General features: G+C 39.4%; 2 protein-coding genes across 2 annotated transcripts; both read left to right on the forward strand.

The window, feature by feature from the left end:
- The first annotated feature begins 2,622 nt into the window (after positions 1 to 2,622).
- On the forward strand, positions 2,623 to 5,717 carry LOC118792449 (histidine triad nucleotide-binding protein 3-like). Its single transcript, XM_036550302.1, has 6 exons — positions 2,623 to 2,756; positions 3,006 to 3,123; positions 3,398 to 3,464; positions 4,207 to 4,333; positions 4,794 to 4,837; positions 5,678 to 5,717. Exons 1-6 carry the CDS (start codon positions 2,640 to 2,642, stop codon positions 5,715 to 5,717), a joined length of 513 nt encoding a protein of 170 aa, XP_036406195.1. The 5' UTR covers positions 2,623 to 2,639.
- Positions 5,718 to 6,849: 1,132 nt separating this feature from the next.
- On the forward strand, positions 6,850 to 9,095 carry cenpw (centromere protein W). The gene is made up of 3 exons (XM_036549175.1): positions 6,850 to 6,977; positions 7,613 to 7,726; positions 8,956 to 9,095. Exons 1-3 carry the CDS (start codon positions 6,891 to 6,893, stop codon positions 8,980 to 8,982), a joined length of 228 nt encoding a protein of 75 aa, XP_036405068.1. The 5' UTR covers positions 6,850 to 6,890; the 3' UTR covers positions 8,983 to 9,095.
- Positions 9,096 to 15,934: the final 6,839 nt, after the last annotated feature.

The raw sequence follows: 15,934 nt of genomic DNA on the forward strand, positions 1-15,934 counted from the left end.
AATATTTTTATTTTTTGTATTTTCTTTTATATATTGTGATTGCAGTTTGCCAGAATTCTTTTTAAGTTCAATTTAAATTAAAATATACCTGAAATGTTTTACAAGAATACAATTCACAATCTTACCAATTTGTTTTGTTTTGTTTTTTAACCAATTTTTTGTGTGTATGTCTGTTAGTGTTCTGTGTTGCCACTGTTCTCATGATTTGTTTCCCTATTCTTTTTCAGGTAAAGATGTTGTCTAGATTACGGTTGATGGAACTGATTTGCTAGAGCATCTTAAGGTGACAAACTTAAGGCAGCATTATTTTTGTCTTTTGCCAGCTTTTTAGTTTTCATTTTTTTAAAGGGGTTGTGCAATGACGCAAATCAAAATCCATTTGTTACTGTTTTTAAGTTTCACTTTGGCGCCTTTACTCAATCCACCACCACCCCTGTCCCTCAGTACTTCTAATGGGAATTCTCTATCTTGAGGAATAGAATTGAAGAATATCGGTGGCATAGTTGATAAAATTCTGTCTGAACAATCTGAAACTCATTATAGAGGAATTTATTGTGAAATGTGTTTATTTACCAGGGACAATCTTTGACATTCCAGTTACTGCAACAAGATAACAGCACTCTGAACTAATAGTTTTGTATTGTTAGGTTAGTGTTTGATTGAAGATTGGGTGAGGTTGGTGGATATTCGTGAACAGAGAGAGTTACTAGAGTTTGTGTATTCTGATTCTGTTTGCTGTTAGTAAGTGTAGAATCTTTGAGTCTGCTTACTGTTCAGAGATGGGTAGTGGACTTTGTCTTAACTCCTTACTAATCACAGAAACAGGCGGTGGTTGTATGGTTGAATACTGGGTGGTTACTGGATGGACTGTTTGAATACTGGTCTTGAGCAAGATGCTTCAGTAAGAAGTGAATGGGTCATTGGAAGCGATATGAGCGTGATGAGAGCAGTGAGTGCTGGGTATGTAATGAGAAGGGTGGAGTTTAAAGAAACCTGGTTTGCTTCAGTAAATATCCATCCGTATATTAGCTGTATGTTGCTATGGAGAGGAATACTTGCTTAGTGAAACAAAACAACTAAAAAAGCATGGAGAATGAAGCTTCTTGTGCAGCATTGGAAGAGAATTTCTCTGCTTTCGAATTATGTGATAATTCTTCTGCTGTAAGGGACCCAGTGTATAGAGCATAGTTACCCCTGCTGTCACACTAGGAGAAAAGGGAACTCGTGCCATGACTATCTGAGAGAGGGACAGACTGCTAGCAGCTGGATAGCTAAAGGGATGTGTATTTAATTAATTACACTTCATTTCACTACATTGGCAAGTCATTGCCAAGCCTCCTTAACCTTACACTACGCCTTCCTTTTTTAGATTTTTGTCATATTTTAATAGTAACTGTACTACGTGTTTAGCAAAATATATACCGCATGGTTACCAGTTTTCTTCGGGCTCATAACAAATGCAACCTCTTTTACATATCTGCGCAGCCTTCACAAATGGCATATGCTTCTTTGAAACTTGTCACCATGTAGTATTATCAAAGCCATGTGTAGATATATGTGGTATGTTCTCTACACTTGAAGTGCACTCGCAAAGTGCTTCATTCTATGTTCTGTGTGAAGCCAAAACTTTGTAATCTGTGGTATCGCCAAGATTGTATTTACTGTGCTTTTGCAATGTTTTAATGTGAAATAAACTACATATAAGTAACTGAAACACCACTGTTTTGCTGTCCTGTTTTCTCTGTCCTTTCAAAGTATGGTATTCACACTTCCCATATGCTCACTAAGGGTAACAAACTGGCAACTGGATTTATTAACACACTTAAAAGTCTGCTACTTTTACTTCCTGAAAAAGTCTTATAAGAAAAGCTGGTGTATTGTAGTGTCCAATGTGAATTTACTTAACAGCACTTTATGAAATTATTCAATAAACAATTTACTTTTTTGTTTTCTGGAAATATTCACTTTGTTTTGTTGCAAATGAACAGACTGGAAAATTAGCTGTTAGTTATTTATAGTAAAATAATGTAGGTTTTCACACAACACTTAGGAGGGAAGACTGCTGATGTTGTAATTCAAATTTTAGAATGGGATTCAAGAGATATCCAATAGAAATCACTGTGTGTGTGTGTGTGTGTGTGTGTGTGTGTGTGTGTGTGTGTGTGTGTGCGTGTGTGCGCGCACGTGTGTGTTTTCTCTGTCACTGGTGAAACAAACCCCGTGTTCTGAAGGACTCTAACATAATGGCAGCAATCAAGTTAAGCGCTGTTTCCGAAAAGAACACTTTGCGTCAGCGTTTTAGTATTTAAAGCAACAAGAGCTATAGTTATCTGCATTTGATGGTTGCAGATAACTATATCAGAGTAGCCTATGATATTATAAATGATCATCCTGCGATTTGCATGCTTTCATAAATTGCTAAAGCTGCTGGATACCATGCAATGCTACTGCCAAAGGAGAATAAATATGTCAGTACATTTACAAAATAGTAGGATCTACCTTTCCCTTCCTCTATCGAGACTTCTGTATCATCGGCTATTGCTTGCTTTTCCCTTCTCCTCGATAGCCATCAAAATCAGTGCTCACGAGTGTGACTGCTTACTTCCAGCAGCTCAAAGCGGCGTGTGGGCCTACCCGGGATGACAAGTAGCGAAGGCGCAGGGTCCGCACCGTCAGCTCAACGCGATGGATATGACAAGACATGCATTTTCTGTAAGATTGCGAACAACGAAGCTGACACCGAAATATTGTACTCTGTAAGTAGGTAATATCTATCAGACGACAGGTGATACCGGAAACATATGTTAACTCATCTGCTTCTGCGCTGTATGACAACATATAACCAGAGAGGTGTTAAGAGTCCGTCTGAGTGCGGTTATCTAGTTAGCTTGGACTGAACTGTGTAGGATCGAAGTGTTTGAAAATGAATGATAATGAATTGAACATACGTGAAACTGAAGACACTCAAAACATTCTTAATAATTTTATTATTTTTGCTTTGACAGGACCGGGAGTTAGCCTGTTTCCGGGATGTGAAACCTGGAGCTCGACATCACTACCTGATTGTGCCCAAGAAACACATTGGGAATTGCATGACACTCCGGAAGGAACATGTGCCTTTAGGTTAAAAAAAAAAGTTGTTATTCAAGCATTAATTGATTCTGCCCATGTATGTGGACAGTATTATTGCAACAGCTTTGATTAGTTTAAGCTGAAAAGTGAGAATGAAGCACTCGTGCCAGAAAAAAAAAAACTTGTACTAAAAATGAACTTTCTCATATTCCTACATTTGTATGCTAAAACAGTTTCATGTGTTATATTTGTGTGTGCGTTTTCTTTTTTCTGATAACTATTACTTGGCTTCCTTGTATGAATTGACTGGTTGCTGTCTTGGTAGTGGAGAACATGGTGGAAATGGGGAAGAGTGTGCTGCAGAAACATGTCACTGACATTGAAGACGTCAGGTACAACCCCTACCTCCTCAGCTACTAGTAAATGATTTGTTGAATATGGCTCCTGATGAATCCTGAAATTGCCAGGATTATTCAGGATCATAGAAAATGTGCAAAACTGTTTTCTCACTCTTTTGGCTGCCTTATACCATACTGTTGCTAGCAAACTCATATCCATATAAAGTTTTACTACATTTCGACTACCATTTTCAATAGGGAAACTTAGAGCTTTCATCCTGTTGAGTGCCACAATGGTAGTGTTATTGTATGCAATCAAGTGTAGGGGACATTATCAGCTTGATAGTTAATTATTGATGACCATTATTTGCTAATTTAGCAGTTGTTCATGACTTGGGTCATAGCTGGGTCATTTTATAACATTTGTGAACGGCCTCCATAAAGGTCAGCACTCAAGGACCTTATGTTGGGTAAAATAAAGTGTATTGTTTTTTTTATTTGTTTTTTTTTACCAATAAAGATGGTGGTATCCACCATACCCATGAGTGCTGCTGAACTTTATGGTAAGAGTTGCAGATTTTGCTTATGGTGAAAGCACTTAATTGAGCCAGCGAGGCAGCACCATTTATTCCAGTGTGACTGTTGAGCAAGTTTACCTGGAGGTTTAGACAGGGTTATATATAGGTGTCTTCAGATAAATCTCAAAGATTCAGTCATGTTGCTCTGTTGTATGACTCGCATGCGAAGGCAGTGCTCAGGTAGATTACTCAGGTCTATTTGATTGCTGTCTTCCCAGGCTGGGCTTCCACGTGCCTCCCTTCACCTCTGTGCCTCACCTGCACCTCCACGCACTGGCACCTGCCAGTCAGATGGATGCCAGTTCACTCCACATGTATGGACCTCAGTCATGTTGGTTCATCACAGTGAGTACCTGCCTTATACCTGGCTGCCAGAGACCTTCTCACAGTAGTCTGTCACTGACTCATTAAAGACTCCATGGCACCCATCACTCAGAGGATGTGTGGAACAATTTCTTCACCCAGCACTAATGCTAGTTTTAATCCTCTGATCCCAGTGATTGGCTGATTTAACCCAACCCTAGCACTTTGCTGTCCATATTGACACCCTTAAGATTGCTCAGCTCAAAAAAGTGCCGCATACTGCACCACACAAGCACACTCACTCGCTCCACTACGTGTGGTCAGCATCATATGCATGCACGCACACACACAGGCAGGCTGTCAGCTAATAATTCATTTCAGTCAGGAGACTGGAACATGGAGAGGTTGTCTCACACTTCAGAGTCAGGTTTTGCTGTCATCTCTGTTACTGTGAAAATGACCTGGTCATACATTTATTTATTTTATTTTTTGTCTCTACCAGGCTGACAACTTGCTGAAGAAGCTGAACTCACAGAGCACTTTCAGGTGAGAGGAGAACCAGCTCAGTGAATCATGACTGAACAAGGCCAGAATATTCAGAACTACATAGCATGAAAAATGTAACCCTTTATTAGCCTTCTGGAGTCTGAGGCCTGTCAGCCACTTTTGAGGTAGTTTGACATGCCTTGGCATTTTTATATATTTCACCTATCTAAAAAACATTGATCCCAAAGTGCTGCATATGCTTTTATTCAGCAGAAACTCAGCACCAATAATCTGAGAGCAGTAAGAATGTAATTAATCTAATCAACTGTAAACATACACTTTTCAAAAACTTATTTTCAGAGGTGCTGAGATATTGTAAAAAAACATTATAAACATTTCTGGCCAAGACCTTTGAGCTCTGAACCTTGTAAACATATGTGTTTCCAATTAAAGCATTCATTTCATTTGCATTTTTTCAAAGCCAGTGGCCTACACAATAAATATTGATGCTTAGTAACGCTAATGAAAACATTACAAAAAACAGAAAATGTTACAAATAACAGAGATGCGTGAGTGTGCCATCTTGTAGCTCCTTGATCAGTGTAAAAACAACTCAAACATGTGCTCTTGTTTATAGGAGTCAAATTGGGCATTTTCACATGTTTTCTTGCCTTGTAATGACCCAATAAGGACTGCCGAATTACCATTTAGTTGTCATATGAATAGCTTTATTTGCTAATGGGTGGGCCATCAAGAGCTGCTTTCTGACTCAAAGACTGAAATGTACATGTTGTTCTTTTTATTCCCCTCACATAGTTCTACAAAATAAATTCACTTTCTAACTATATACATTTTAAAGTTAGGCTGAAGGTTTCAGAGCATGTTTTTTTATGTTTCTAGGACAAAACCTCGCAGATTTTTTGAAGCGGTTTGGCGATGACTGGGTCTGTCACCTTGGATGAATGATATAAAAATATTATCTGAAAAATGTGTCTGTATTTATTAAAATGTATAATAAAAACTACATGTTAATGCCACAGTGTGTATGATATTTGTATGTATAGTGTTCAGTCTACCAGGTGGGCTTCATGCAAGAGCAAGGATGATCCTCAACAATGATTCCTGTTCTCAGATGAAGCCAGAACCAGCAATCCTTCAACAGTAAAACCAAAGTCAATCATTTTGGATGGAAGTGTTCTGAGGACAATGAGCCTGGGATCTGGTTTTTTTTTTTAATCATAGAGTCCTAAAGACAAGATATTGAAGAATTCAGGGTCAAGGCTTAAATGCATTTGCTGACATGAAACAGAATATCAACAGCATATAAGTGAAGAAGTGAACAATGAAAACATTAGATTTTCGAAAACTGGGAAAACAATAGACAGAGTGGGACCAAGCACAGTACGTTGAGGGACATCCTAACAGTCATACTGGTATAGCCTAGCCATAACTGGTAAGGTATCATCGGTTGTACTGTGTGCTAATTATGGCAGACATTCTGCCACTAGGGGTCGCTACTATCAAGCGAATGCCTTTGGCAGCATTCTTTATAATGTTCATCTGAGCAGTTAAATTAGTAATACGAATTACTGTAAATGTAATCAGTTACAGAGAATTAGTTTTTCAACTGATCAATCATTACAGGGCGTTAAACTGAGACAGCAGCCCAAAAGTTGTATGACATTGTTAGAATTACCTTTATAATACAATTAACTTTACATTCTTGCAGAACCATAGGCCTATCTCATTTTTATACATCATTACATATTTAAACGTCAGATAAGTATTAATGGTTCAGTCAAGATTGCATAATTGAACCCATCTGAACCAGTATGCACAATGGCCCACCGGGACCAGTACAAAGAACGATGCAGAGACAAAAGTAAAATAAAATATAAAATATATGTGTACCCCGCCAACCCGTAAATTAACAGACATCATTCCACTGATTTCACTGATTGTTATGCGCCTCTCCTGACGTCACGTAATGCGCCGGTAGTGACGCAAACGGCGGAATGATTCAAATTTTTTGTAACAAGAAACGGGAATAACTTGGCAGTAAATAAGATCTGACTTGACTTGATTTTTAAATAGTCATATAAAGATTCCAAACATGTTGAAAAAGGCCCCTCGGAATAAGCTGAAATCTCTCGCGAAGAAGAAACCGCATGTTCGAGTCGGTACAAATACAGACTTGATGGTGAGTTTATTTTATCCTGTTTTGGCTGCAGTGGACTCCAGTAACGTTTGGTTAACTCAAAGACCATGTTACACTCGTTAAGGTTGTAGGCTTTCGTTTTCTTTTAATCTAGGAAGAAGCGTTTGTTCCTGAACTTGTTTGCCAATGTTAGCCAAGTTTCCTTGTAAACTTAGCGCTAAGTTAACATTATCTTACCAGCTAAGATAGCTAATACTGTGTTGCCGAGACGATTATTAAACCGAACGTTCATCTGAAAGGCAAGGATAGCTGCAGGCAACTTAAGTTAGATAACTCCGGACTTCTTTTGATGTTACCTAGCTGCCTGTCATTTGTGAAATAACATAAAGAAGCTAGTTAGTCTAGCTAGCTCACTGAAAATGGGAAAAAAGTTAGCTAACGTTATAATTTACTGTTAGGTAGCAAGCAGGCAAATGTCAACGCAAAGGTCTAAGTTAATAACGTCATTCCAGCTGCATACGTCTGTATGTACAAAATAACTAGGTAGCTAACTACCTGAACTACATGTTTCATCAGCCGTCAACCTTACTGTGCGCTGGACTTTGATTAGCTTAATAAGTTAGTTCTTTTTACAATTTGTTATTCTGGCGGCCTGAATCGTTCTCGTTTCTTCAAAGGTCCAATTGAACGTGCTGCTCTTCCTTCATCGATTAGCGGAGGAGTCCAGGGCCAAAGCGTTCGAGGAGAGGACTGCCACCATCAAACCGCATCACATTAAGGCTGTGTCTAAGGTATGCACTACAGTGAGCCCTGTGGAAATCGCTTATGAAAACATCTAACATTATCTGAAACACTGCGCGACTGTGGCAACCTGTTTTAATCTGTCAGCTCTAATATACACCCCCTTAGTGTAAAACCTCTGGTACAGTTTACGATGTAGTAATTAGAGCAAGCATATGTTGATTCACAACATAATGTACTGGTATATACTTTGTTTATCAAATCAAATCTGTTAAGACGTGTGTCAGCAACCATGTTTGGGTAAGCGTGTAAAATTGATGCCCTACATTCACGGGAAGAAATACAGAATGAGTGTGTTACATTTCTCGACAGAATCGGGGGTGGGACCTCTCGCACCGAGTGTGTTTCAGCACACAGACGCATAGACTCAACTGTGAGATACTACTGGACGCTGCCTAGAAACATGGCCATATATTCTAATGATAACAACAATGATAATAGTTTCCATCAACTCTGCACACCACGGGCGCTTCGCGACCGCCAGGCCAAATTGGCAGATTGCTCTGACTTTTATGTGATGCTCGTCGAATGCGTCTGTATCTCAGTTTTCCTAAATCTACATATGCAATTTTAAACAGAGTCACACATACACGTTGTAAAGCCTCCTTGAACGTATTCTCTAAGACAGCGTTTCCCAACCCTGCTCCTGAAGGCACACCGTCCTGCATATCTTCTATCTATCCCTGCTCTACCTACCTGACTGAACTCATCAGTGGCACTTTTGATTAGCTGAGCACACCTGATTTAGTCAAGCAGGAAGGATACATAGAAGATATGCAGGACAGTGTGCCTCCAGGAGCAGGGTTGGGAAACATGGCTCTAAGATGACATGTCCGGACTGAGATGGAGTCATTGGTCTGACAATTTCTGAAGCACTTTTGGACATCGTGTACTCTCTGAAATCTGTTTGGGTCAGATTAGATGTTAAAATAATTGAAAGTAGAAGCTCTCTAACACCATGAGCACTGCAATTGTGCCCGGATTTATAAAAGAGTTCAAGCCTGTTGTTACAGTTCACAGTTCATTCAGTTACGTCCATGGCATGTAGTGTGGCACACGCAATGTGAGAATTTCTTATGTTCTGTTTACAAATTCCTGTTCAGCATTCAAAATGTCAGTGGTTACTGTGGAGGCCTGCACACTGCTTGTCTCATTGGTGGAAAGCAACCAAAGGGTGGGAGAGACAGACTGGTTTTATTAAAGTAATTTTGTTTTTCAGAAATTGTTAAAAGGAGCCAGAGGATGAAGAGGAGAAAGAGATGATATTCTTCAGAAGCGAATGTTGATGGCCTACATCACAATTGTATAGACAGGCATGTGTAAACTGAAGATTTTGATTTCAGTTTTGCATTCTGGGATATAATGGGCATGGCATTAGAAGTTCAGTCTGATAGAAATATATAGTATTGAAGTTTTCATAAGTTTAACATTCTTTCATGAAATTAATTTTGTGCAGTATATTTATATCTTCTCATTTGTGTTTTTTACATTTAGATCTAGCAGTATTGGTTAAATTGTATTTTGATGTTTTTGTCATTTTGCTGTAAACAAATGCCAGTGGGTTTCATCATAATTCATAATCTAGTTCACCTTCCACAAAGAGCTGTAGACCTGTAGTATTTTAAAGTACAATCACATGTTACGAGGACATCAAGTCGAGTGAAAAGTATGTCTTGCACTTTCAGGAGTTCATTATCTGTTTCATCCTGTTTAGTTGTTTCAGTTGTCTAGCCTTTCACTCTGCAAACAAGTATGATTGTGTAAGATGTCTTTGTGTGATTTCTGTGTGATTTATATCACCCAGAATGTCTGCAGAAATTTAATCTGTTTTAAGATAAACTATTGCTTAACCTCTTAATAAAGCATTTGTCCTATGTAAACAAACTTCTTGGCTGACTACTAAACATGAAAGTTATGAATGGTTAACCTTTATCTTGAATTTGGTTTTGGAAAAGCTTCATTGTTTTCACATCTTGTTGAGAAGAAATGCCCATAGATCAATTAAGAGCTTCTCGTGTATGTCATGAACAGGCAGTGCAGAGGACAGACGGTTTACATGTTTAAATGTGCTTATCAAATACAATAAATTTAGTCCTTAAGACATAGACGGGTATTTGTCTTTAACTTCTTCACCAGATACCCAGTAATCCCCATTTTCCAGGAAGGAGCAGGATGGGATAGGGTTATCTAAACTAAAAAAACTGCAAGGGCCTGGAAGAACAAATCAGAAAAATGCACATTGTTTTTGACATTTTTTAACTCTTTTCATGAGGAAAAAACTTTTGGAATCATCTGTCTTTGTTGCTTCAAATTAGTTTTAATGCAATTATGTAGTGGAATTCTACTATAGTCCTCTGGAAGACTAGATGGAGAACTGACACACCTGCCCCATTGTTTTTCACTAAAACTATGAAACTAGCTTGGCATACTTGGTCACATTGTTGGGTTCACCTCATTTTTTATTTTTCTACTGAATAATAATTCTAAAGGGAGTTCTGCAGCCCAACAGGATGTTCTGAAGGCCATTACCAACAGGTGATGTATTGCATTTTGGCCAATCTCAAATTAACCACTACCTAGACACAATGCTTAAGGTGTGGATTTGATTAAGAAAATAAGTTTCTCAAGATAAAAGGATTCTGTGGGCATACTACCCATGATTAATAAATGGTAAAAACGGTCAGTATTTCATCTTTGGCTGATTTTTGCCAGGTCACACCTCGAAGGCAAAACTTGTGGAAAAATTACTACGACTTCCCATCTCTAAAGTGTAAAATCCCCCAAGAGAATTTTTCTCTGTGAGTTCCAAGATGGAAGGGTTGCCAATGTAACATTTTACATTCCATGTGGCATAGAATGACCCATAAGAAAACACTTTGCACATCTTTGTGAGACTGATAAAAAGGTGAATTCCAGAGCAAGGTTAAAGTTTGCTGTTGCAACATCAAGAAATGGTATTGGATCCTAGTCATTCTGGCATTGTGTCATTAGAGGTTTGATTACTATTTTTTTCTTTCTTCCTCTCCATTTTGTGGATCATACTGTGATTTAAAGTCCAGGTCAGAGTCTGGACCAGATGATGTGGTATATTTGTTGAGTACTGAAAGATTTGGGGGGTGTTAAGCAGATGTTATATTGCCCTCACATCAAGAAATACACTTAAGATTCTTACATAAGATGGGGTGTTTAATCTTCCATGACACGTTTAAATCAGATGAAAAGCCTTTTGTTGGAGGAACCCCTTGCCTCTGCATGTGCTTTTAATGTTCTTTGGCTCTTTCTGCCCTGTTGGCATTGTTTATAGTCATCCTTTCTCAGTCTTGCCATTTTTTACAGTCTATTTATAGGTTTATGGGATTTCATCAGATATTTCTGCCAGGCATACTCTTTTTATTCTCTCATTGACACAAGCGATTCTTGATGTTTCCTTAATTTGATTTGAAGACCTGGCTGTGGAATATGCCTTGGTGTTAGTGTTGCTGTGCCCTTCCTTCCTGTTGTCTTTCACAGCTGGTTTCAAAGAGTCTTGTCAAAAGCTCCACAATTCTGCCTTCCAGAAATTGTTTTGAGGCATTGTATGTTGTGGTCTTTTTCATAACTCCGTAAGATCAGACTGCAATGATCCCAAGGCCACTCTGCCATAAAATAATATGCCGAAAGAAAATATTGAAAACAACGCTTCATCTACATTGTTTTTGGGGTTAGGTGATGGTCTGTTTAAGATTTAACTTTTCATGCAGGTAAATGATAAAATATACTACATAAAAATGTGCAGCAGCCTTTTGCAATGTATCAGTAATTTGGGATTGATCTGAAGTAAATACAGGTTTTGAATTACTTTAACTTTATGGCATCTGTCAGGTTTGCCTCACTCAGACAGCCACACAGTTGGAGATGCACAGCTGGCAGGCATGGCTATGAAAAAACAAAATCAATGGCATCTTTCATGATGTAATTGTGCTTTATTGCTATACAGGTACTTACAAAATACTGAAAGCATGATGTGAAAAGAGACATTCTTTCCCCCTACAACCAGTTAAATGGAACAAAAAAATGTCTATAATGTGCAATATACAGGGTGACGTTAAGCTGAGGATGTACTGTATGCATGGGGCACTTCCACACAGGCCATCACTCAACAGTGCAGAACATCACTGTACGGAACTAGATCATCTCTATTTCAGCTAAACAAGGAAAGACAGTCACAAACACACAAGCCGTCACTGACCAAGACAGATCACACAACACAATTTAAACTAACTTCTATTTCTAATTTCTAAAGATTTAACTGCAAGTATCAATGAGTTCAATATGAAATGGTTTCATATAACTGACTGTATTATACTGCACAAAAGAGTTATATTCATGTGAAAAACATTTAAATCACACTCTGCTTTTCATATAAACCAAGAGCTTTGAACAATATCTTTCATATGGCACACTGTTTCCATTCTTTGCATGCGTCTTACCCTGGAGTTTTTGAATTCAGTCTTTTAATGGAACACTATATTTACAGCACTTTCACCCCACAGAATCCCTTCCAGTCTATACTGGCTGCAGGCAATGGGACCCCAGCCAGCCCTCAGAGGGTCAACAGTACAACGCAGCACTGGAGTGTGCTCGGGGTCAAGATGCATCTCCTCTTCCATCACAAACTTTACAGAAATCACTTACATCTACGTACTTGAAAGAGATCTCAATGAAATGAGTCTGCATACCTGTTTTTAGATTCTTCTTGATGCTGATAAAATGCAAAGCTGCCTGACATTCACAGGAAAATGGCAGAACTTAACACCTTAACACTTTGTTGATCATTTACTTGCTTCCAGGGGCACAGACTTGAGGGTGTGTGTGTGTGTGTGTATGTGTGTGTGTGTGTATACTCTTTCACATGCTTCTACATGCACAGTGTGTGTGCATGCAGTAATGTGTGTACTAAAGGTCCTTTCCTGTTCTGAGGTTCAGAGTGAACTGTTCAAAATAACTTGTCATCTCTACTTATCTCTGATGTCTCGTGTAGACTGGAGGGTATGTAGTGTCAGAGAAAGACAGATATAGACAGTAGTCTTATTCAACAACTTCCACTGCCTTTACAAGTATGAAACAAGGCAGATATGGTGTCAATCAGAACTTCAGCAAAAGCTGCTTTAACGTGTTTTAAAGTTTAATGTGTCTGCTCACATGTTGTGGTGCAATGTGGTTGCTAGTTTGATGTACATTTTATTACATATTCCAATGGAAGATGGCCACTCGAGATTGAAGCATGTTCACATACGAATTAAAGGTGGTCACTAGAACTGAAACAGCTTTGCTCCTACGTGCTACAGCTACGGTGATATTTAAGTTTAATAAGCCCCTTTATATATATATTATTGGAAAATATGCTAATTCTACAAGTGCTCACTGAGTCTTTTAAAACAACAGGAAAATCTATGCATTTTGCAGCCAGCATTTGTGTAGTATAACATGTGTTTGTAATAACTGTTGTATAGAAGACTTCCTTCATACAACCAAAAGCTCTGGCTGCTTCTCAAAGTCAAGGAAGGATCCTTAACGGCTGCATTTCAAGGACGCTACGTCATCGAATCCCGTTGAAGGACTGTTCTGATGTCGAGGATCCTTCAAATTGTAGCAAAGACTGAGTCCTTCGTTTAGAGAATTTTCAAGGATGCCTAGCATGTATCCTCAGCGTTCTTAAAGCACCCACAATCCTATGTGCACGTACAAGAGTCAATGACACACACCTGCACACTCGTTTGACTGTTCCATTATCTGTTCTCTGAATGCTAGGAAGGAGTCTTGCCGAGCCTCTGAAGGACCTAACTTGGAAGGACCCGTGTTACCAAGGAAGCATCTTTGACTTTCAGAAACAGCTACCGTGTTGGATTTCAAAAGACCAGGCAATACTACACATGATGCAGAAAGATATATTTAAATTTCCCACTTATTCTAATTACACTCACACAAAACTAAGTATTTTGCTATGCATTGATAACTTCATAGGTTTTTGATTTAGTGGTGTATTTGTTACAGGTTTTGCTAACGGAGCATGAGAATTGTATTCCTTGTTTGTGGTTTGTATTTTGTGTTGAACATTATGGATGGTTGATGCAGCATGCCGAAGGAGAACTCCTTGTAAAGGACTGGCATTTTGACAGTGAGGAACACACCCCTTCTTTTCCTCTCCTTCTGCTCTTCCGAGCCTCGTCTTGGAGGAGCTCCAGCCATCACCCCCAGTGATCTGAGCTGCCATCCCCATGTACCTCATTGTGGCATGTTGTTTGTGTTTTTCACATGTGACTGCAGTTCCAGAATGTGTTGCGATAAGGAGGCGTGGCCCGTCCTGCCTCATACACAAGATGCCCATTGTTCTGAGGTTATGGGGCTCCCAAATCCCGACGCGCTTGGGGAGACGCGGGGAACTCGGAGTGCTGATATCGTAAGACGCACTGATCGGCGTGCTGATGGCAATAAACTCTGCGATTCGCCATGGCAACGGGAAGAGATCCCAGACTGGAGCTGGCAGGCGCAGTGTGGAAGATCCTGATTTAGACCAAATAGCTTGAGAGAAGGATCATGCACGCCGTTACCTCCCAGCTTTCTGTTACCATCTGCAATGTTGCATTTTTTCCAGTGTACCATGGCAGGTCACTGATCACCATGGTGGGTGCAGGTGTTCCCAAAAAAGTCCTTCATCTCAATACTTCTCCCATTCAAGACATTCCTGGGACCTCCAGACACAACATCAGACCTGTTCAGTCCACCGCTATTAACTGCTGTCAATGTGAAATTCATACAAACTTGTGAAGTTAAGGTAGAACAAACACCGGTGAAAAGATGTGGACTGCATGCCGGCTATAAACCCTCTTGGACAGAGTGGCTTTAGTTAAAATGTAAAATTGAGCTGTACTTTTTTCATGAGTCATATGCATTTTAAAACAGCTAAAAAATGCTAAAATATACAACACTGAATAGCACAGAATCACACACTGTGGGAAGTGGCCACCTGGTCAGGTGAACCCTTAAATATCACACTGCCAGGAATTTTACCTCCATATGATTGGAAAAGACAGCTTCTGAAATGTATAATCCATTAGAAATGTTCTTACTTGATATTATTTTCAAGCCTCTGATGGACAATGTGGACAAAAATAGGCTTAGGTGTTTATTTTAAAAAGAGCCCACTTTCCGCCATTTGAAGGAGGTATTTTGGAAGCATCTTGGTATTTGGTTACAGAACACCTGCTTGTAATTCAGACACAGGGCTCTTGAAGCACTGTCTGGCCAGCACACCAGGTCTGATCTTTTAGAAATAAATCCACAATATACAGTCAGGTTGTGTGGGAGCGGGCTCTGCCGAATCTTTTTTTGAGAAGTGGCCAAGGGTGCGGAGACCCTGGCTGCAGCAGAATTGTGTTTCTGCATTTTTCTGCGTCTGTTTTCGAAAGTCATGCCAAAACCCTCTCTGCGTGGGGAGAGTTATTTGCAGAGGGATCACCAGTTGGAACAGGGTTAATTATTAATCCATTAATCCATGTGCACCCCCCCCCCCCCCCCCAAAATAAGATGACAGTGTGAAGTATGTATCATAGTGTGTATGTATATTTCAACATATATCATGGGCAGATTATAAAGAGTCACTGTGCTGATATTATGCCACAGCATCGCTCAGTTATTTGCGGTCATATTTCCGGTTTGCTGACTTGTAGTTCTCAGCACAGCAACTTTTACTTTGGTATGCTCATTGTGTGATGGTAAGTGAATATTTGCATGCAGTGTACCTGCTATGGCTGGGTAATGCAATCAGTAGCTTGGTGGAGTATGATTAGCCTTTATGTTGTTTCTGGAACCTTGAACAGTTTACAGAGGGACAAGACAACCAAAGCTATGAGCTCATTTAGAGTATCAACAATTATCAGCATTTTTGGCTGTGGACAGGAAACTTTTAATCTGAGGCATGAATGAATGACCTGCCCCTTGATCAATGATAAAAAAGGGAAAAAGATTTGAATAAATGCTTATCCAATGAAAAAAAAAATGCGTAGACAGTGTTGTAGAACTGCTCATGTCTACAATCTACAACTGTAGCTTCCCTCTAGGATGAAAATTGAAACAACCCCTAATCTGCTGCCTCCTGTGGTTTTCCCCTGGATAAGGTAGCAGCACAGCATACATGGACATGTGTCTTAAGACGTGTA

Source organism: Megalops cyprinoides, chromosome 17 (assembly GCF_013368585.1).
Source record: "Megalops cyprinoides isolate fMegCyp1 chromosome 17, fMegCyp1.pri, whole genome shotgun sequence".
NCBI classification, from domain to species: domain Eukaryota; kingdom Metazoa; phylum Chordata; class Actinopteri; order Elopiformes; family Megalopidae; genus Megalops; species Megalops cyprinoides.

Bases quoted from the DNA above. Each gene is read 5' to 3' on its own strand.
- LOC118792449 (XM_036550302.1), top strand. From the start codon at position 2,640: ATGACAAGTAGCGAAGGCGCAGGGTCCGCACCGTCAGCTCAACGCGAT. The intron at 2,757-3,005 runs GTAAGTAGGTAA...TTGCTTTGACAG, and splicing joins ACACCGAAATATTGTACTCT to GACCGGGAGTTAGCCTGTTT. The intron at 4,334-4,793 runs GTGAGTACCTGC...TGTCTCTACCAG, and splicing joins AGTCATGTTGGTTCATCACA to GCTGACAACTTGCTGAAGAA.
- cenpw (XM_036549175.1), top strand. From the start codon at position 6,891: ATGTTGAAAAAGGCCCCTCGGAATAAGCTGAAATCTCTCGCGAAGAAG. The intron at 6,978-7,612 runs GTGAGTTTATTT...GTTTCTTCAAAG, and splicing joins GTACAAATACAGACTTGATG to GTCCAATTGAACGTGCTGCT. The intron at 7,727-8,955 runs GTATGCACTACA...TTTGTTTTTCAG, and splicing joins ACATTAAGGCTGTGTCTAAG to AAATTGTTAAAAGGAGCCAG.